Source organism: Macroventuria anomochaeta, assembly GCF_010093625.1.
Source record: "Macroventuria anomochaeta strain CBS 525.71 unplaced genomic scaffold BU25scaffold_18, whole genome shotgun sequence".
Taxonomy (NCBI): Eukaryota; Fungi; Ascomycota; class Dothideomycetes; order Pleosporales; family Didymellaceae; genus Macroventuria; species Macroventuria anomochaeta.
In genome coordinates this window covers 608,246-629,549 of record NW_022985379.1, presented here as the reverse complement: position 1 = coordinate 629,549, position 21,304 = coordinate 608,246, and the positions used below count along the sequence as shown (strand labels likewise).

General features: G+C 53.8%; 8 protein-coding genes across 8 annotated transcripts; 5 read left to right on the top strand and 3 right to left on the bottom strand.

Annotated features, from left to right (window-relative positions):
* Nucleotides 1-71: 71 nt before the first annotated feature.
* On the bottom strand, nucleotides 72-2,618 carry BU25DRAFT_469682 (uncharacterized protein; the record flags this gene model as incomplete). Its single annotated transcript, XM_033710773.1, has 2 exons — nucleotides 72-2,421; nucleotides 2,479-2,618. The coding sequence occupies 2 exons, from the start codon at nucleotides 2,616-2,618 to the stop codon at nucleotides 237-239; spliced, it is 2,325 nt and encodes a 774-aa protein (XP_033561424.1). The 3' UTR covers nucleotides 72-236.
* Nucleotides 2,619-2,829: 211 nt separating this feature from the next.
* On the top strand, nucleotides 2,830-3,891 carry BU25DRAFT_71403 (uncharacterized protein). Its single transcript, XM_033712042.1, has one exon. The coding sequence runs from the start codon at nucleotides 3,042-3,044 to the stop codon at nucleotides 3,612-3,614; it is 573 nt and encodes a 190-aa protein (XP_033561423.1). The 5' UTR covers nucleotides 2,830-3,041; the 3' UTR covers nucleotides 3,615-3,891.
* A 1,803-nt stretch (nucleotides 3,892-5,694) lies between these two features.
* Nucleotides 5,695-7,770, top strand: BU25DRAFT_342522 (sulfate permease; the record flags this gene model as incomplete). Its single annotated transcript, XM_033702915.1, has 2 exons — nucleotides 5,695-6,028; nucleotides 6,077-7,770. 2 exons carry the CDS (start codon nucleotides 5,695-5,697, stop codon nucleotides 7,768-7,770), a joined length of 2,028 nt encoding a protein of 675 aa, XP_033561422.1.
* Nucleotides 7,771-9,284: 1,514 nt separating this feature from the next.
* BU25DRAFT_431786 (uncharacterized protein) lies at nucleotides 9,285-10,160 on the top strand (the record flags this gene model as incomplete). The annotated part of the gene is made up of 2 exons (XM_033708676.1): nucleotides 9,285-9,517; nucleotides 9,728-10,160. The coding sequence occupies 2 exons, from the start codon at nucleotides 9,285-9,287 to the stop codon at nucleotides 10,158-10,160; spliced, it is 666 nt and encodes a 221-aa protein (XP_033561421.1).
* Nucleotides 10,161-10,636: 476 nt separating this feature from the next.
* On the top strand, nucleotides 10,637-11,586 carry BU25DRAFT_422093 (uncharacterized protein; the record flags this gene model as incomplete). Its single annotated transcript, XM_033708133.1, has 3 exons — nucleotides 10,637-10,656; nucleotides 10,735-10,985; nucleotides 11,069-11,586. The coding sequence occupies 3 exons, from the start codon at nucleotides 10,637-10,639 to the stop codon at nucleotides 11,584-11,586; spliced, it is 789 nt and encodes a 262-aa protein (XP_033561420.1).
* Nucleotides 11,587-12,270: 684 nt separating this feature from the next.
* Nucleotides 12,271-13,678, bottom strand: BU25DRAFT_393960 (NAD dependent epimerase/dehydratase family protein-like protein; the record flags this gene model as incomplete). The annotated part of the gene is made up of 2 exons (XM_033704720.1): nucleotides 13,245-13,678; nucleotides 12,271-13,166 (listed from the first exon to the last, which is right to left on the bottom strand). Exons 1-2 carry the CDS (start codon nucleotides 13,627-13,629, stop codon nucleotides 12,271-12,273), a joined length of 1,281 nt encoding a protein of 426 aa, XP_033561419.1. The 5' UTR covers nucleotides 13,630-13,678.
* A 1,376-nt stretch (nucleotides 13,679-15,054) lies between these two features.
* Nucleotides 15,055-16,809, bottom strand: BU25DRAFT_422091 (uncharacterized protein; the record flags this gene model as incomplete). The annotated part of the gene is made up of 1 exon (XM_033708132.1): nucleotides 15,055-16,809. One exon carries the CDS (start codon nucleotides 16,807-16,809, stop codon nucleotides 15,055-15,057), a length of 1,755 nt encoding a protein of 584 aa, XP_033561418.1.
* Nucleotides 16,810-19,060: 2,251 nt separating this feature from the next.
* Nucleotides 19,061-21,267, top strand: BU25DRAFT_469670 (uncharacterized protein; the record flags this gene model as incomplete). Its single annotated transcript, XM_033710771.1, has 3 exons — nucleotides 19,061-20,031; nucleotides 20,193-20,328; nucleotides 20,362-21,267. Coding segments are annotated over 3 exons (2,013 nt in total), but the record flags the coding sequence as incomplete, so codon positions are not given.
* Between the last annotated feature and the right edge of the window lie 37 nt (nucleotides 21,268-21,304).

Here is a 21,304-nt window from a genome sequence, read left to right as displayed (position 1 = left end):
GGTGGCTGTACGTCAACACAAATCAATGACTGCAACGAGATGATGATCAATGTCCACTTTTCTTTTGAATCTGACCCAGATGCTTGCAACATCTCAAAGTAGGCCAGAGGCGATTCAATTGCATATCGCTGCAAGATGAGATGATATCCGAGGCCCGCGACATATGCAATCCCGTGTAAGATGAGATGATATCCGAGACGCGCGACAGGTGCAATATCCCGTGCACAGCCAGGTAACTACTCAACCTCCTCATCAACGTTAAGGCTGGCAACACTGCCCGCCAAGCCAGTACTACTCGCTTTTGACAGACCGGGCTTCTTCGCAGTGCCTTTTCTGCGCTTCTTCTTCGTGCCAGTGTTGTTTTGCGACGTGAGGGCGGGTGCATCCCTGACCCAGCGCGAGATGGCTTCCGCTCGCTCGGTGCTGATCGGGTACTCGCGGGCGTCTTCCTCTTGCGCCCAGCGCTTTGGTGGTGTAGGCGCGTTCTCTGTGCCATTCGAGCCGGCGGATGCGGACGTGGGCGATGATGCGGCGGAGGCTTCCATGGCCGCTTCTGCTTTCTCGTCGTCGCGGAAGCGCTTCTCGCGCGCCCTGACGGCGCGCTGGAAGCTCTCCTCGTCGACGACGCGTTCATCTGCCAGCGCTTCGAGGATGGCTTCGTGTTTCTGCCTTTCCCTCCTCTGCTCCTTGGTCTCCCCGCTTCCCGCTCCCCCTGCATTCCGTGCTCCTGCCCTCGCCACTTGCCCCTGTCCACTCGCCTCCACGCTCTGACCTGGCGGCGGACTCGATCTGCACAGAGACTCCCACGAGCGCAGCAAACCCACCCAGTTCCCGCCTCGCCTCAGCACCTCCACCCAGTCGCTCCGCGCCGGACTCCGCGCGGCGAGAAAGATGGGATATCCATCGAGCAGTCTTGCCAGCCGCGCTGCGTTGTGCGCGTGCCGCAGCAGTTCTTTCGGCGGTGTTTGGAGGAGTGCGTGCACGAGGAGGAGAGAGTGCAGGGCGTCCGGGAGCAGGGGGTGGTATGTCAGGCTCTCGTTGCTGGGGATCGGAGATGGGGGCGTTTGAGGCGCGGGCGGGTAGGGCGGTAAAGCGGCGGGTGGGACGGCGTCGAAGAGTTGGCTGACAGCGAACACGGGCGGAGGCGGGAGTTTGGGCCACGAGCGGTCGGCGGCGGGGGGTTTGCGGTAGGGCGTAAGAGCCTCCGAGACAGGCGACGCTGGAGGCGCCGAAGATTCCTCCAGCAAGCGGTCGAGCTTGGTGTCGTAGTTGCCGTGGCTGCCGCGGCTGCCGTGACTGCCGTTCGTCTGGCTGGGCGCGTTGCTGAAGCGGCGCAGGAATTCGTCGGCAGCCTCGGCCGAGACGCCGGGCGTGTAGTCGAAGTGCGACAGGAAGGCCGTGTAGTCCCTCAGTGCGCGCTTGGCGTTCTGGCGGACCTGCTTGCGGCTTTCTGCGCGGAAGAGTCTCCCCGCTGCCTCCTCCGCCGTCTCGGGGGCGGGCTCTTCGCCGGCTGCGAGGCGTGCGTCGCGCGCGGCCTTGGCGTCCTCCTGCTCCTTCAGCCCGTCCAGTGCGGCGTGGACATGTCCGCAGGCGATGGTCAGGTAGACGCCGGCGCGGTGGAAGAGCAGCTGCGCCTCGAGCGAGCTCGGCTGGTCGTCGTCGGCGATCTTGACCTCGGTGCGCCAGTCGCGGGCGGACTGCTCCTGGTGCGTCTTGGCCAGGACGAGCTGGTCGTCGGCGTTGCGGTGCTGGGCGGTGAGGCAGCGCGCCGTGGCCAGGGCGTCGGTCAGGTCTTTGGCGCAGTTGGCGTAGTCGGCTTTGAAGATGCGCGTCAGGGCGCGTGTCCGCAGCGCGCTCCCGTCTGTCGGCCGCTCGGCGACGATGTCGTTCAGCGTGTCCAGCGGCGTGCACTGGGCCATCATCCGGCTCGGGATCTTCTCGTGGAAGAAGTGCACGTACTTGGCGTCGACGTCGCTGGGGTTCCGCTGCAGGACCAGCTGGGCGACGTCCTCGAGGGTGCTCGCGCTCTGCATCGTCGCAACGCTCGCCGCGATCTCGTCCAAATGGTACGCCGCGCTCAGCTTGCTCGTCGCCAGCTCGCGCATGCGGTGCTTCCGCTCGCGGCTCAGCTTCCCCCCGCCCCCGCCGAAGCCCATGCCCAGCGCGGCGGCCGGTCCCAGCAGGCCGTTGCCATGCAGGCTGCTGCTGCTGAGGGCGCCGCTCGTCAGACCGCTCGTCGCGCGCACGGCCAGGTTGGTCGCCTCCTCGACGTGCTTGCGGATCTTGACCAGGTCGTAGAAGACGGCCGGGTCGATCGGGCGCGGGCGCGGCGAGAGGTAGTTGCTGTGCGCGAGCGACTCCAGCACCTCAGGCGGGAGCTGCAGCCACGGCCCGTGGAAGGACGAGATGTAGCGCCAGTGCCTTCAACCACTATAAGCATACGCACCATGTCTACAGGTCCTTGTCGCCCTGACCTACTTGTTGCGACAGATGATCAGTGCCGACGTCGACGGCTCGCCCGCCGGCTGCTTCGGCGTTGATGCGCTGCCATTGGTCGCCGCCGTGCTGGCCTCGCCGTTCGAGTCTGGCTGCGCGCTCTTCTTCTTCTTCTTGGCCATTGCGTTTGTTCATACCATGGGCAGGCCTTGCGCGTGGGGAAGGCTGTCGCGCAGTGACGTTGGTCGACAAATTTCGAGCCATGGCGCCTAGCGCCTTCTGCCGGAGCTGTCGTGCACCTCCGACGATCCGCCTTCGCTCTCCACTCGCTCCAAAGCACGCCTCTCTGCTCGCATCTCTCCTCTCGAGCCTTCTGTGTCCGTTTGTTTTCTTGTGTCTCCTTTAGGATTCTCACCCGTTCTTACTCTTGTGTCTCGTGTCTCTGTCTCGTGTCTTGTGTGTCGTGTGTCGTGTGTCGTGTCTTGTGTCTCGTGTCTTGTGTCATGCTTGCTCTCTCTTGTCGTTGTATTCATCTTGACATGGTCCCCACGCGTGTGCCGCCGTGAAGGATCGCTGCGGCGGGCGGCATCCTTCGGAGCATCAACATGGATGGCGGCTTTCCTTTTGGCTTGGCAACTTCAAGTCCTTCGGCGTCGTCACGCCAGTTGGGCTGTGTCCCTACGAAACCATGCATTCCATCTGCTAGCAGCTTCACAGAATTCGGCGTCCCGTCTCAAGATTGCGCCCTATCGCACTCATACCGTCGACATGTTCGACTGCAGAAATTGACTCCAACTGAAGGAACCAATTGCCATGCTACAACACCAACGGAGCTTCAACAGCCCACAGTACCGTGCAACTCACCTCATGCATACCTGGCGATCGCAACCGCGAATGGGCTGCTGTCCAACAATCGACCGTTGGCGTCTTCCCTTCACGATGGGTCCAGACTTCCAAGAGGGCATACGTCCGGCAGTCGCTTCTACTACCGCATGTCGACGAAGCCGTTCTGGCTGATCACTGCTTTGTCTTGGGTGGGTGTCCTGCGACTAACACCTCATTACACGACGATCAAGACTGCCTGGCCTCAAAGCTGCGTTCGCATGGCGCTGTTCAGACATGTTGTCGCACCCAGAACAGTGATCAACGCCGAGCCGTACACCGCACTAAATGGCTGAGCGACTATCTCATCTGGAGCAAGTTTTCGGTCTTGACCTCGAGGTATGGGTGGCAACTGTCCAGATGGCTTTTCTCCTCGCATTTGACGGCTGTGTGAGAGCCAGTGGCTTGTCTCCAAGACACACTCGGCTTTCCAGTTCTGGCTCCGTGCTAGGTTTGAGTTTGGTCTACAGTGGCTTGGCTCTTGCGATAACGCCCTTCTCCTGGCCTTGTCGACTGCTTCAGCCGTCAAGCCGCCAGTGCGAAGCGTTCTCAGCATACAGTGGCGGCCCAATGCCTTGTCAGCTGCTCAAACTCCGGAACCATCAAGGCCGGCTGTCGCTCGGTGAAGCTGGAGAAAAGCCTGCGCAACTTCGGCACCGACTTTTCATCCAATAAGTTCGGCTTACTCTCGTTGTTGCTGTTCACTGCAATGCAGCCGGCCCGTCGTCCCCTCTCTTGCCTGTTCTTACTTAGACGCGTACAAGGTAGTGACGGGTGACGGGTGACAAACACCTTCCAAAACGGCTAAGCGTCTACGATCTCACGCATGGCATATCGGCAGCTCCCATTGGATGCATTCCGTCGACGCGTTGTTTACAGGACGGGTACAGATACTCGCGGCTTCTTTACAGATGAGGCAGCTGGCTGTATGGTCAATGGTGATTCGACTCAGTTTTAGGTCGGTGCATGCAGATGCCAGCATCGCAAAGATACGAGCCGCAAGATGAGGAGCAATCTTCAACATCGCCTTCAACTCTTTCTCACCACCCTGAATTACCCACAGTCTCTCATTCGTCGTTCCACGCGGTTTGTGGGTCACCGTGATCCTCTTATCATTTCATTCACCGAACAGCGCATTGGTAACACTTCGGCAACCGCATCGAGTGTGGACGATGTGCCGACCTGAACAACACTGCCACCAGCCGTTTCAGTGTTCTATCATCGACAGTCGTCACAAGCACCGCATCTCGTCGTCAACGCCAATCTGCAAGATCGCCACCTGGAATTACTCTACCACGTGCCTCTGTGCTTTCCGCGCAACGCATACTGTTCCAGCCAGTGACGGCGCAAGCTTGGGATCGATATCAAACGACCCACAACTGCCGAATTCTGCCGTTACCAGCTGTGTGATCAGCACAACTTGTTTCTGCATCGATGCTGCCAAACCGCCTTGGAACGACGCACGTTCCGCGCGGGAGATATTCGACAAGGATGCTTGGCCAATCGCCGCTGGAGCTTGTCCTAAAGCTTAATTCGATACGCTCGCGTCCGGCCATAACGAGTGTCGTTGCGCGGGAGGCTGACGGCAGCTAGCTGTCGTGTGAATAATGCGGGGTAAAGCCCTGCGGAAGGCTGCTCCTTACCGACAACTGCGTGCTCCAAAACGACTGTTCGGCCCTTGTCAAGATCATCTCCTTCCTCACAGAAGAGATCGCAGCTCGACCCAGCAGCGTGTTTTGACAGATTGCGGCCAAGATTGCACGGCGTCGGTGTCGTCTTAGCTATGCTTAGCAACACATGCAACCATGCTGACCCTATGCAACTGCTATCTACTTCTCACTCACACTCCGTTCGAGTAGCGCGTTCGAGTAGCGCGTCCTATTCGCTGCACCTGCTTACCGAGAAGTAAGAACGACGCGCATCGATGTCCTGGTCCTTAGTGCCTAACACCTCATGATTCGGATGCACACATGGAAGGCAGATGGTGGCGTTTCAAGCTGTTCGATGCAGCTTACTTCCTAATTCGACGCGCTGTCTTCGGCACGCTACCTCCCATCAAGTACCATTGGTAGTTCCGTGTGACTGGCACTCACTTGGAGCCTCGTACATATACCCATGTTGCGTCGGCAGAGGATGGTGTAGCGCCCACTCATCCTGTAGGTGCGATATCAACCCCCCTCCTCTCCAACCCCTGACGCTCGCCAGCACCCCTCCTTGTGGGGTACGCCTCATAGCATCTCGACCCTGGACATCGTGCTACATACTCTCTTGGAAGCTCAAAGACAGCATTTATACAGTGGTCGTCTTCACTGTTGTTTTGACCTCATCTCGTTTCTTCCAAATCTTTTCTACACATCCACGTGGCTGGTCACCATCATGGATTACTTCAAACGTATGCCTGGCCGCATCTCACATGCTCTGTCTACAGACATCACCATCAACCGTACTATTCGCTATGGCGGCAAGGCCGTTCGTGCAGCCCCCTCTGTCGCTGCCCAGTATCTCGTTGAGCGAGTTCCTGTTGTACACTGGCTCCCAAGGTACAACCCACGATGGCTGCTGAATGACACTCTCGCTGGCATCACAGTCGGTGTGCTGTTGATTCCCCAGTCACTTGCATACGCCAAGATTGCAACCATTCCAGGCGAGTACGGTCTGATGTCTAGTTGGCTACCCAACTTTCTTGTCTTCATTATGGGTACATCCAAGGGTATATGTGTTCGAAGCCTCTTGATGGCCAACTTCTGACCACGTACAGATCTATCGACTGGTCCGACATCCCTTATGGGGCTGCTCACCGCCGAGATCGTTGCCGATGTAGTCCATGAGGGTTACTCAGCCCAAGCCATTGCCTCTGCAGTTGCCATGTCTGTTGGCATATACTCGCTCGCTATCGGTCTGCTCAAGCTTGGGTTTCTTCTCGAGTTCATCTCGGTGCCGGTACTAAGTGGCTTCATCTCCGCTGCCGCCATTGTCATTATGCTTGGGCAGATTCCTTCACTCTTCGGCATTACCGTCAGGTCTGGCACTGCGAACATCATCCACGATATATTCGCCAAGATACCGCAATGGGATGGTGCAACCACCGGCATCGGTCTCGGTGGTATCCTCATCCTCGTGCTGATGCAGAAGATGGGTCAACGCTGGGGCAAGAAGAGCAAAGCTGTCTGGCTGCTAGCGCTTGGACGTAGTGCTGTCGTGCTGATTCTGTTCACGGGCATGTCATACGGCATCAACAAGAACAGGGATGATGACCCCGTGTGGGCATTGAGCAAGGTCAAGTCCAACGGCATCGAGACGCCAAAGATGCCCGATGGCGAACTGATCAAAAAGGTCTTCCCTCGCTCCATCGCCCCTTTCATCGCTGCTGCTCTCGAGCACTTGGCCATTGCCAAAGCATTCGGCCGCAAGAACAACTACATCACCGATGCCGCACAGGAGCTCGTCTACCTGGGCACCACAAACTTCTTCAACTCCTTCTTCTCCTCCATGTCCGTCGGCGGCGCTATGTCTCGCACAGCCGTCAACTCCGACTCGGGCGTCAAGTCCCCCGCCTACGGCGTCATCGCCGGCGGTGTAGTGATCCTGTCCATCTTCAAGCTCAGCCCAGCACTTTACTGGATCCCCAAAGCCACGCTCGCTGCCATCATTGTCACGGCTGTCTGGCACATTGTCATCCCACCCAAGGTTTTCTACGGCTACTGGAAGACTTCCCTCGTGGATTTCATCGCCTCGATGCTTGCTTTCTGGCTGACCCTCTTCGTTTCGTCTGAAGTCGGTATTGGTACAGCGGTAGGCTTCAGCATCTGCTACCACCTCCTCTTCCAAGCGTTCCATCGCGTACGCCGCATCACTACACTCGACGCCGGCTTCGCCAACCCGAACAGCACTGTCGTGCCCCTCAATACTCAAGTCTTCCGCATCCACCAGTCGATGCTCTTCTTCAACGCATACTACATCAAGAATCAGTGCCTTGATGCCATCCAGACGCACAACTCGGGCCAGGTCGTCACAGTCGAAGCCCAAAAGGAACGCAACTGGAGTGTCGCAGGTGACAAGCGTGCCGCGAGACTCAGGACTAAGGCGAAGATTGTCGAGGAACCGGTGCAGATCCGCATCGTCGTGCTAGATTTGAGCGGCATGCATAACATCGATACCACCGGCCTCACAGCTTTGAAGGATCTGAAGGCCGACATCGAGAAATTCGGCGGTAAGAATACGCAGTTGAGACTCGTGGGGTTGAATGAGCGCGTTGCGCTAAGGTTTGCGAGGTTCGGATGGGCGGTGCAGGATGTAAGTGAGATCGAGAAGAGTAATGAGGAGCGCAAGAGGGTCACTGCTGTATATGCGACGGTCCAACAGGCGCTGAGCCATAAGGGCCGCATGTTTAGTGAGGACGATATTCAGCCTATAGAGATGCGTATCGTAGGTGACGAGAAGGAGAAAGTTTGATAGATCATAGTGCATGCAAGCCATATTCAATGCTATATTGTTCCTCGGTTGTACTCGTTCGCATCGACATTTGATTACGCAACTAACGCCCAGCCTGACGTATCAGTGGTACCTGCAATGAAGTCTCATTTGCACACGTCTTGCAGTGCTCTCGCTACAACCTCTAGAACTCTCCCTGGCATAATCAGATACCGACTACGCCCCGCCTCGCACATTTCTTCGGTGAACTGCACACCTTGACTCTTCACCCTGTCCACCAGCATCTTCTGCACCGCGAGCGGCAACCCGTCGTCGTTCTCGCAGAGCAAGTACGTCACAGGATAATACAGCTACGCTGCATACGAGATGGACGTGTAGTTTGGTTCACGGGGCGATCTGTGGAGTTCGTTGATCCAGTATTGTTGCGATGTGAAGGGGAGGTCTTTGTAGAAGTAGTAAGCTGAGTGAAAGTTCGTGATCAGGTGTCGTCGTCCTGGAAAGGGCAGTGGTATCGGATCACGTTGCTCAAAGGGGGAAGGGAGGAAGAAGAGAGGGGTGACTCGCGTCGACGGCGACATATGGGGGTAACGAGCCGCCAAATGCTCCTGCACTCAATCAGATAGCTGATGAACATGGCATCTCTGCACGTGCCGGAAGTTGATGGGTGAAGGATCGAGCTTACTGGGGAGATGATAGAAGGGTGAGGGAGTGTGCAGCAGCTAAAAGACGAAGTAAACTTGGTCGTCCCTTCACAGTACCGTCAGAGAAGATTCAAGCACTTATTGATGGTGAGCAAAATCACAATCGTAAGGTTCCCTTAAGTATACACGCAGCTCAGATGGATGTTCACCTTGCTCCTTGCTCTCTCCAATATAATTTGTCAGTGAGAGAAGACGCTCATCTTTATGTTGCTGCATGTACTGATGACTTTCTTGAGATCAATAAGAAACTGAGAGTACAGTATGGATGGGATCATGAGGATCATACTATACTGAACTATTGGCACGCGGTACACTCTACCGACGAGTCACACTTGGGTCCTACTGAACGCTTTTAAGGAAAGAGAATACTCAGGAGATACAAGAAACGCTTGGCTGATAGCAATGTTCGTTCACAGAAGAAGAAGAAGCGATCAGACCTTACTCTTCACATGTATGGTTTAGGGTTAAAATTACCTCATCGAAGCGAGGGGACAGGAATTACTGCACCCCCTGGTGGCAGAGTCTTCTTACATGGCGTATCTGCGGTGCAGCTAGGGGAGCAGGCGCTTATTAGAACGAGAAAGAGCACCGCACTAACACACATGGCACACGAGACCTCTATACTCCAGAAACCGTTTCAAACAACGCCCTCGAGTTCGTTGACGATGCGTCGCGAAGATAGCCTCAGACAAAGGTTATGCAGCAGGATCACTACTACCGAACCGGCGGCTAGATGTCTTCGGTCCTGTTGTGTTCGCTGAAGACAATTCATGTACTTTTTGAACGTTCCCCAAATACCTGTTTCTCGTTACTCAAAGCTCCTCTAGTCTCGCTATGTCTAATTCAAAGAAATTAAACACGTCCCCCTCCGCTGCCTGCAATCGACTCTTTTCGATTACAGAGCTTGTCGACATGTTCCTCAACCGATGCTCTACACATGCTTTGCTGAACTGCACCATGGTGTGCCGCAACTGGAAGGGCATCATCTCAAGATCCAAGTCGCTACAGGAACAGCTTTTCTTGAAACACATTGAGGTGAAAGACTCAATTACAGGCTCAATCCGATGGTATATTCGTATTTCGCACTTATTCTCTTTCCAGATTCACCGGAACGAGGCTTGCCGGAGGATGTCGTGACGCGTCTGGAGTTCGGCTCCAGTTGCACGCTTTCGGATCTTACTCTGTTCCCTTGGGCGCAGCACACTTCGATGCATGCGCCGAGTCGTTGTGCATTTGCACGACAAGAAGCCTCATGGCGTAAAATGCTGGTGTCGCAGCCCCCTCATAAATCACATCGACTGGTGGCACGAATTTATGCACGACCGGTCGATTACCGGGAGCGTTGGATCACGGATTGCCCGCAGAGTGTGCAATCGAGATGGTGCAGCTGCAAATGGTTGGGGCCATCGGGATCAAAGTCGGCAAAATGTCACATTGGGCATGCTGTGGGACCTTGTCGAAAGCCGCCTTGCGCGGGGCTGTGTTGTCCGAGTGCAGTACTTCGTCCATGGCAAGGCTGTAGAGGATCACCAACTTGCTACCGCCCACGAGCAACTCTTGATTGCACAAGGCGACCGTATTCGTCGACCGTATACGCCATTGACACCTCGCGTCAAGACCACGACTCAGCAATTCTGGAGCAAAAAGCCCTGGGGCGAGGCAGGCTTTGACATGGAAGCTCAGCAATGGGTGACCATGCCCAAGAAGTGACCTGCCTACTCTGCTGGCGGTGGCTTTATTGTTTCTGCAACTGACTGCTATTACGTATTGCTCCAACGGACCATGTCAGTTCTTAAAAGCGATGGGTTTCGCTGAAAAGGGCCGCGCAATAGTCACTGAAGCAGGCTAGAGCGCTCGCCTACGCTGCACCGGTTCATCGTCTTGAATACTTCGCTTATCTTCGATACGCATTGGCTATCAACGTCCCACAAGGTTACACCATCAAATGGGAACTCAAAGTTCACCGGAACGCAACGGTACTCAAGCGCGAACTGCAGCCTGGCCAGATGCACTCCAGCACATATATAATGGTGGAGCATCATGCATACACTTCTGCTTCTGATGCGACCAGTTCAGTTCCGCTCGAACTTAAGCCCGCCATGGAACGGCGAACGCATGTCTTATCGTACTAAACGGGCTTTTCTCCCCCAGCGTTCTCTTCAGTTTACTCGAGGCTGACCACAAAGATGCCTGGATATCATGACATGTGCGTACGGCGACCAAGCTCTAGTCTTGGGCGGATGTCGCTCTCGATTTTGTGTCTTCACCTTCATTTTGTTCGCAGGATTGATGCTGAAATTGACTCACGCCCCTGCTATTACACCTACAACCATGTCCAACCGGGATATTACCCTTGCTATCCTCCTTCCGTCAAAGCAATATCGCACTGTTGTGGAATCGGCTCTACATGCTTGGGAGACACGCTATGCTTGAGTAGCGACGGGCCTATGTATATCGGTTCATGCACAGCCAAGGACTGGTTCAACAGTACGACTATTCCGAGTGGCTGTCCAAAATACTACAAATACTGCGAAGGTATGTCCAAAATCCATTCGCTAGTTTATTGATGGCCGTTCCCTTCAAATCGAATGTCCTGCATTGCTGACATCTTACGTCAGGAAAGATAGGCGATGATATAACTATCACTATATGCGACGTCAAACCGGATAAAACTTGGGAAGCCTGCTGCGGGGCGGGCCAGGGCGCTGCCTCGTGTTGCAGTTCGGACAAATTCACCATCGGCAATTTAACACACGAGTACGCGGTGCAACGACCATGGAATATGGATAACATCTCTATTCCATCATTGCTACCCACGGGACCTTATTTGTCGGCCACTTCGACTCCATCGAGCACCACATGCGACTTGCCAGACCTGAGATCTTCCAGCACTCAAAGAGCGCAAATTGGTGTGAGTGCTGGGCTCGGGGCATCATTGCTTGTGACCTTGGGTCTGCTGTTTCTGGAGCGGCGAAAACGGCGGCAGGCTGAGGCTAGAACCACTCAGCAAGAACTCTACCCGCCATTTGGCCAGCAAGAGCTGCGCCGCGATACCTTGTGCAGTTACGAAGTTGATGCGAACTCACCGACTGTCGAGCTTTCTTCACAAAGGCCGGTCCAAGAACTACCTCACTGAGAAGCTGGAGTTCCGGCCCAGTCAAAGTGGACACGGTGCGCAGCTACGAGGTAGACGCAACACAGTCTCTAGGGGTCAAATCAACTGTCAATGCCCCTATCCGGGGACTACCCCAATAATTGGAGAAAGAGTCGTTGCTCTCATTCCGAGAGGATGATACTTGCACAAGATAGGTTAGACTAGTGTCGAAACCATTGCGATTACTGGTCTCTCACAAGCCTGCGTTCAATTCCAGGCAGAGGTAAGAGCCTCGAACACCAGAGACCTTGAGTTTGTTTGCACGACCATTGGCAGACCTTAGAAGCTCATTACATTTGTGGCGGCATGCGCCACTGTAGTACACTGATCGCTACGGTGAACGACAATGTAGGGCTATCGAGTTGATGGAATACTGCGCTGAGTTGCTATCTAGCTAGGAGAAGACGACTATATATACCTGACTTGTAACACACTTGACGAGGGTAGTCTGCTACGCACCCCAGCTAAGATAACGTTGCAGAATTCGTGTTAGTTCATGGTCACTCCATTGCAGAGAAGGGGCAGACTACTGTGCAAGTTGAGACAGTCACAGCACATTAGATGTCAATACGGTCAATGACAACATTCATCCAGAACTATCCTGCTCAGGTGCTCAGCTAGTATTCATAACCAGTAATTGGCTTCGTTACGACGTACTTTGACCTGCTAATCGAGCAGCGGTGGTAACATTTTGAGATTCACGAACTCTCTGAGCACTTCTTTGATCGCGTCATTCGAATCAACAAATCCATGCCACCCCATCTTCCTCGCTTTATTCATTGTGAGATCCAAAGGTGTGCCCATGAGACTCCCATCTGTGAAGCCAAAGATCCGATCGATGTCCATGTCCTGTAGGTCACCAGTAACGAGACCGTACTTTGCTGTAAGCTCTGCCCATGCTTTCTGTACCTTCTCTTGCCGCGCCCAGTCCACTAGTCTGAAACGAATGCGGTATGTTGCTGGCGGCCCGAACCCTCGTGGCGGTGGGTCATGTTTACTTTTGACCACGGTATACACGCTGTCATCCATACTCGGAAGCTCGTGATCGATGCCGTAATTTCTGGCAAGCTTGGGCCAGTGGTTGCCCCACGTGAAAGTGGTGCCATCCATGGTGTTGAACTTCTCATTCTTTGCTGCTTCAGTCAAAACTGCCCACTCTTCCATGTAACCATTCATCTTGCTACTGCTCATGCACCGATTGGCTTCCCAGGCCTGCAGGTCTGACGGGAACTCAAGCTTCTCACCAAGATGCTTCTGCACGGTTGCATACACGCCCAATGGGAATACCAGATTCATAGCTGCATCTGGCACGGCACCCAGGATGCCAGCTGGCATACAAATGTTCCAGTCTATGCCATGCTCGGCACAGAACGACCAGAGGAAGTCTTCTTGTGGGTAGTAGAAGTTGGGTTCAAGCGTGACTCGAGGCGCGCTTTCTTCTTGTGGAATGGCTGAAGGCCCAAGATGAACACCGTAGTTTTTGGCGCCGGTCTGCAGCATGATACGTTTGGGTGTGATTGAAGCGAGAGGAAGGGCGGAGCAAAAGTTACGCAGCAGTGCGCCTATGCAAGATCAGTCACCACTTCGTAGCTCTGGCGGCATTTGATATTGCCAAAGGTTTTGATGGAAGTCAGACTCACTGTTTACCTTGCACATCTCCTCTGCATCGCTCCACAGTCCTCCACCTTCCTTTGGTTTGACTTGCACATAGCTGTAGAAGAACACGTAATCAGCCTTCACACCCTTCTCTTTCAATACTTTGGCTATTTCTTCTGGCTCTTTCAGGAAGTCAAGGGCGATGTGCTCGGCCTGTGCTGGCAATCCGTCTGGAATCGCAGGTGGGCGTCGCGACAAGCAGTATATCTTTGTCCATCGCTCCGGAGCTTCAGCAAGGACCCGTAGCATGTAGTTTCCCGATATCCCATTTGCGCCGGTGATGATTGCCGTGAGACCTGTGACCGCAGAAGGATAGACTGGCAGGCCATGGTAGATGCCTTTAGTTTGGACTGTTTGCTGGTTGGACATGATGGCGATGGATCGATAGTTTTGGTGATGTGAAGTATGTCGATGTTTTCGGAACAAAAGCGACACTGAGCGCGGTATACTACGCCCTGAGAGTTGATGTGCTGCAGAAGCAACCTCGGATACTGACGTACTGCGGGGAAGACAATGCAGGTGGGACAAGAGCGTCTTACCTCAACCACCTTCAACGTCATCTTCAATACAACAAATTGCGCCTGAAATGTTCAATTGACCTTGCTTTCGCTTTGTAGCTGACCTGACGGTGGCCCAGCCTGCGAGCCTTGTTCCCATCGCCGCTGACTGGCATGTGCGGCGAGTTCGGCCAGGCGTCCAGGCTCCTGCCATACCTTGGTACTTGTGATACCGGAAGCACCACACCCTTCAACTTCGCGGCAGTTCCAGTAAAACGCTGCGCACGATATCTTATGGTCCGAACCTCGATGTGATGATGTTTTCATCATTACCAAGGGTATTTGACCGCTTGCCCTGAGTGTGCGCAATCTTTGCAGTTGCGACATGTTGAGAAGCGGGATGAAGATGGCAAACTGTTACGGTTTAGAGTGCTACTGCCTGCCGTACCTCACCTGCCATGAGAATACCGACATGAGGAGAAGCCGACTATATACTGGCCCTGGAACATGCTAGTCCAGAACAGTCTATACCAGGGTAATAGGGTCTCAATCGATACCACAATATATTTAAACACACACAGCTTAGTTCAATACAACCTCAGTTCAATCCTTCAATATTTCCGCACACGCGTACCGATCACTCACGATCCACGCACCCGAACACAAACGCACCACGCAATGCGAAAGCCGAAGCGCCTGTTTCTGTTCACCAGCGGTCCGTTGCAGTGTTTGCGAACTGTCCGCTGCACTGATTGTCCACCTCATTCGGTTAGTTCAGTTTGCTTCCCCACCCTTTCACTGCTATTCCCTTCTACTACATAGTCCCGATCAATCCTTGCCATAGCTCTTCAGATCAATCAATATCTCAACCCTTCAACAGTTTCCGCACTGTAGGTATTCGTCCTCCTCGATATTACTCAATCGACAGTTCACATCACATCTCTCATCAAACAGGGTGTGCACGTATGCGCACATGAGATACTATGCAAGCCCCTGTATAGAACTACCTTACGTCGACTTTTGCATAGTCCTGTCGAATCTAGAGGTAGAAGACTATGTCTTGGTGATGTTAAAGAATGGTTAGCTCGCATTGCTCAGGTCACGGGGTGTACCTGGTCTTTTCGAAACAACCCATAACGTGTCGGACGTGCACACCCCTTTTCCCCTCACCTTCACTCGCATCTCCATCTTCATCGCTACCCTCCTCCGCGCACCGAAAGCTCAGATACGAAAGCTGTCTACTTTTGGGAGGGAAACAACCTTTGATCATTTTCAACATCCAACTTCTCATGTGGCTCTAGTGCAGCCCTAGGCTGCGCAATTCGAAGCCTGGAGGTACTCGAATCCCTGCCTTCGTTGCTTTGTCCACGGCTAGATGCCTTCTACGTTCGCGAGATGATACCCGGCTCGCTCGTCCTGACTTTCGAGTGCGGATTCGCGGACGCCCACGATCGTCTTCTTCTTCCGGGGTTGACGGTTTCATGAAGGTACTCCATACCTTCAGACTTACACTCGATCCTCCAGTGCTTTTAGCGACTAGATCACCACAAAGCATCGCGTGATCTTGTCCATCGATTGTCGTAATCGTTCGGTTCTTGTCCCAATCGTACACGACTTCATCCGTCTGATACTCACTCTTCGTACAGCTGATCATTCTCCTATGCTCAAGCATTTTGTATACTGAGTGGGCTGACCGACGGAATCGCTCGATGCTGCTCCATACAGCTCTTCTACTTTTCACACTCTGCACAATCCTGATTCCGCCGTCTTCAGCGTGCGTCGCAACGTTCCGCAGCTTCGAGCTTGGTGTTGAGTATAGTCCCGCTGTATTGTCTCGACCCGCTTCCATCTTGCTGCGGTAGGAGTGTTGGTGCTCGCGGAACGTCCAGCCCTTCCTGGGCCCAATTACACTGCCAACATTTCGACTGAACATCCTCCAGACGCTCTGTATGCGGGCAAAGCACCGCGCTTCCAGAATGTCAAAATCATCCTTATCAATTACTGACAGCTTTTTGCCACGCTGGCATTGGTGAATGTGCCAAAGAATGTCTTCCGGCTTCCATTTTCCTCCAACAGTAATTATTGGGAGGGGGTCGAAGCACACCGGACAATAGACAGGCCTCTTTCGTTCCAGACAGCTGCGACGATGGTGGAATGCCATCACATCGTCCAGGGGCTCCAGCGATTGTGAGCATAGGGCGCAGTTCGCAGAATCCTTCCGAGTGAAGCGGCGTTCGGTCCAGACTTCTTGCGTAGACTGGAAGCCTTCGTCGCCTGGGTGGGTGGAGCAGTTGTGAATGTGCTCTGCGATATGTAGTTCATTCCAGTCAACCTCATTGGTGGTGAAGCTTGCATCGCAGCGTGGGCATACGGTTGGTTGGGTGGCGAGAGCGCGTTGGCAGAGGATACGGTGCTCGAATGCGTCGGTGGAGGATAGTTTGCCAAGAGGGAGCGAGCATAAGGTGCAGAAGTTGTTCGTTCTGGTCGTGGGTGCACTTTCTAGGCACTGCGGATTCGATTGTTGAAGAACAAGCCGTGACGGATCCGGATGTTCGGTCATGCCAGCATTTTCGGTTGCAGCTTTCCGAAGCTTTTTCCAGCACGTATTGAAATGCTCGACACGTTGATGGACATTCGCGGGCGTGAAGTCCGTGGAACACACGGCACATTTTGGTTTGCCTGCGAAGACAGTCTTGTCTGATTCTTCAAGTATCAGACAGAGCCGTGCGTGTGCTATCGATGGAGCAAAAGGTGGCTTTGAGGTCAAAAGATCTTCATCGATGGCCGATTCCCAGTATAGGTCCTTTATAGCGATGCGGATTGGTGTAACAGGACGTGTTGGTGTTTCGTCTTCCGTGGCAGGTCTTGTGGAGTTTAACGGTGAGTGTGGAGGCAAGGTTTCTATGTCATCGGAAGCGGTAGGACGGTGGAGCCATGTTTGTTGTTGAATGCTGGACGCGCTTCCACTCTGTTCAAGCAAGCGAGCCCAGTCGTCCGACTCTTCCGTGGAACGTGAAGGAAATTTTGTGGTTTCTGATGATGCATGGCCCATCTCGAATTGTAAACAGGCCTGGGATGTTTGAATGTGTTTACAGCAGTGTTTTACTTGTGTGCTTTGAAGCTGAGGATGACATGGAATATTTTGAGAGTTCGAATGACGCAGGTTAGGGTCGAAATCCGAGGAGGGACCTCGGTCGAAGGGTAAAACACATCGGGTTTGCTACTGGACCATGGTTCATTGTCACCAACCGAGAGACGAGCTGACCAAACATAGTAGGCCTGATCACATATTTTCACGAGTCGGCACCCGGGGTGCCTGAGTCCAGCTCTCCGTTCCTTGTAGAGGGGCTGGAGGAGCTGAGGATTTTGCGGCCTACGAAGGGTATATCATTGAAGCACGCACTTGAAGTACCATCCTTTGACATAGATCACCATACCTTCCGCTGCTGTCCTATATTTGCATCCAAAAACCTCAAGCAGAGCTCTCTCGGACATTATTCAACTCTGCGATACCCGTAAAGCCTCTGATTACCCTTTCCAGTTTCCATATCTAATACTTGGGTTGCGACGTCGATCAACTACGATAAGATGGTCATCGTGCATCCAATGATTATAGTATTATTGGTCATCGGTGCGTGCTTCGAGATATGGGTTATCTTTGCTGTAGCGTATGCAGCATTGAACAAGAAGACCGAGCGATCTTACTGGAACAGGGTCGGAGACGCTCTCAAACTCAGACTTCGATGATGCAATCAAGGCCTACGTACATATAAGGAGGCAGAGGAGAGGATAATAATACATAGCACAGTGCCTATCGATTCCCGGTATGAGGCATGCTGTATGTGTATGCTACCATAGTAAGAGACTCTCTATGCATGTTCAATCTCGCCGAACCCAAGAGAATCCGTCTTTCCTCCAGTGTGTATCACCCAACTCCCGGACCATGTTTGTCTGCATCCCAGGACAATTTTACGTGGGTCACGTCTTGCGTTAGGCCAACGCAAACTGCGCTGCCATCTTCTTCTGAGCATCCACATACTTCTTAAGCTTCCTTTCCGCCTCGAGTCTCAATTTCTGCTCCTCGCGGCTTTATCTTTCTTCTTCGACCGCATCTTGTGCCTTCTGTAGCTGCTTTCGAAGATCTCTCCTTCCAGCCAACAACGCGTCACGATGAGTTCTGTAGCGGTGCGGACCGCTGTAGAATACTGATAGCTATGGTAAACGATAATGTAGGACTATCGGGTCGATGGAATACTGCGCTGAGTTGTTGACTAGCTAGGAGACGACGATATATACATGCCCAGTAACGTGCTAACCCAGTATAGCCACTGCCGTGTGGGTCAGGGCTTGTGGGTCCATACATATACCGCAACAAGTTCGTACGCCAGCCACGAGGTTGCTGCGGCTCTGCAGTTGGTCTTTGAGCTTTCTAATCTCCTCTGCCTGCTCAGCGATCTACTTTTCAAGGTCGGTACTATCTTTCAGTTCTGCGGGCCCCTTTTCGAGCGCGGTGATGTCTTCGGTGTGTTCGTTATAGCAGCGTCGCCATTACTGTCACCTGGATTCGTCAGTATCACACTCCGAATGATGTTGGTGCATGCTTGATCTACCGTATCATTGAGCTTTGTACGTTTGGACGACACTGCAAGTCTGTTAGCTATTGAACTGTTCTAAGAGTGATGAACTCACATCCTGCATCGGCCTTAGGGTCAAGCCTGTTTAATGAAGTGTGATTGTGTTATTCGCGGTTGCAGGGTCATCTGTCGCCTGACGCTTCAGCAATCTGTTCTTGCGGATGTCAGCCAAATCATCATTTGCGGCAAGCACTCTCTCTTACTGTACCTCTCTTCATCGCCGTGCCGAGTCAGTCGCAAGCATCAACAAGATGGTTCTCAAAGGCTGTGTACGCTTTGAAAGTCGTTATTGTACAAGGTAAAAACTTGTAGAGAGATTGTCAAGTGCTTGAAAGAAGAATCAGATCAAGTACCTTGTATAGATCGCCTCAAAACTGCCTACGGTGAATAAATATGCATATCGAAAGCGCCAATACCGCATGCATACGAAGCTCATGCCCGAGATCTGGCATTTGTTGCTTCTCCTCTGTCAGGATGTCAGTTGGTTGAGGTGAATGCAAATTTGACGCAGTGGGCTGTTACGCATGACTCTCTTTCACTGTGAGCCTTCGCGTAAGCCCTTCCAACAGTGGCGTCTCTCCCTCTCTGATCTTTCCTTCCCAATCATCGCACCTATCCTCGACTTTTGCAAGCCCCAAGAAGCCGCACGCGCCCACACCGACCAGCACCGCAAACCTGCGTGATATGTTCTCTCGCACTGACAAGGACAAGATCCCGCCCGACCTCAAGCTCGCCCTTACACTCCTCAACCTCACCGATTTAGCCGGCCTGGAAGCGCACTTCCTCGCCACGACTGCCTTCCTCGCGCCATGGGCGGCGTTCCGCGACTCTTGCCTTCTCGTCAATAAATCGCGCGCCGCTGAGCCGAGTGGGATCACGCGCCTCGACATCCTCTGGTTCTACACCCAATTCGACGAGGGTCTGCGCCGCCACGATCCGCGCACCGAGAAGCCTGTTGCTTACTTCGAGATTGATAAGAGTGAGTGGGGTCCTGCAGAGTTCGAGAAGCATCTGTATGCCTGGTTGTTGCAAACATTTTGTGTAGGGAAGACGTACAGTCCGTTTGGCCTTCGGTACTTCGAGCTCCGGAACATCTGCACCGCTTGGGAAGAGGTGTTCGTTCCCATCATCAGGGCTGTGCGCGCTTCGTACAGCGTGAAGGGTAGGAGGCACTATGGTCGACTGGCGCTGTTCATCGAGGACAGGTGCCCGAGCCGCCTTGCCTTTCCAGAGGGGAACATCACCATGCCTGACGGTGTTGTCACTTCACCGACGCCGTTCCGCATGGTTTCCAGACCCTCACACCTCCGTGGCGCCAGCCAAACTGTTTTGACGAAGAAGAACTACGACGAAACTGAGAAGGAACTGCGCAACGTATACCCGCAATACGGAGGTCTAGTCGAGCGCCCGAGGTTCAAGCAGAAGATGGAAGAGTGGCTGGAGGAGCAGCGAGTGCGCGCAGCACGCCGAAAGACGATCGCGAAGTCAGAGACAGTGCAGTATGTAACCAAATATCAACCACAGGTTGTGCAACAGTCAAGGCATAACGCTCTTGACAGGTCGCTCACCAAGTCGCCGTCGAAGGACATGCGCAGTCGCAGCCCCATCAAGCGTTACTCCGACAGCATTTGTCGATCGCTGTCGATGAACATTGGCAACAGCCGCTTTGGTAGATCTGAGCCTCAATCTCCTTTTTCGCCCACACGTCCAAAGACGCCGGATACGCCCAAGGCTCCCATGATCCCGTACGGCATATACTCCTATGTCCCCAAGCTTCAGAAAGAAGTGAGTCAGCGTGCAGTACCTCTGTGCTTCGTGATGGAATACGTGTCACTGACTGCACCGCACAGGAGCTAAAGAGTCCCCTCCACGGCGTTACTCGACATATTAACATTCCTGACGATGTTCCCGAACAGAAGACCCAGCCATCAAGGGAAGTCGACACGGCGCTGCAAAAACAGCCCAACGAGGGTTGTGCAAGGCCCTTGCCTGCGCCACGATTGCCACGCCCAGAGCCGCTCACACACAGGGCATCTGAGCAACGCGTGTATATGACTGATCGCAGCTCGAGCCCATCTAATGGGAGTGTTCTTGATGGTTTCCTGGGGGAGATGCAGCGGCAGAGTGCCGACTTCGAGGACGACATCTGGTCTCCCATGGGTGCGCTGAGTGCCATTCCACGTCCGCTGAAGAAAGGCACTAGCAGATACGACGAACCGATTCCAGATGAGTTGCTGCAAGAGAAGAAGTCGTACTCAGATGCTCGTCATCCGAGCTACGAAGGCAACGGCTACCAGGAGGAGATTAGCTTATCGAACCTCCACGCCAGGAATTTCAACGCCGGTGGTCGGTCCATCGAAAGTGACAAGGCTCCGTCAAAGCCACACAGTCGCCTGCCTGCCCCCATCAGAGTCCCGCCACCATATGTCAGTCAGCTGCGCGTTGCATCGAACGACACGTACCGCAACGACTCTCCACCAAAGCCCAAGGCTGTCCCATGGCCAGGCAATTCGCCACCAAAACAAGTTGCATGGCTAGGTTACCAAAATTCGCCTTCTGGCCCCTCGAAAGCTACGTCCGCATTCGCACCGCCTATCCCTGCAAAGAGTCCTGAGCGCTGGGCCTCGAAGCGAGGTCAGAGATCCGAGCAGCTGTTAGATGAGGAGGCGAGCTCCCACGAGATTATGCGCATCGTTTCCAAGGAAAACATTCGCGCTGCTCTTGGCAACCTGTCGTCGGAGAGCTCGATGGAGGATCTGAGAGCTACTCGTACGAAGAAGGCACCGACGCGTGTTGCAAGCCCACCTAGGCTGGAGACGTTTAACACTCATATGTTTCCGAGGAAGGATGTGCGTTCTGATGGGTCTCCCGGCTGATGGAAGAGGGTGTTGGTATTGTTGCTCTCAGGAGAAG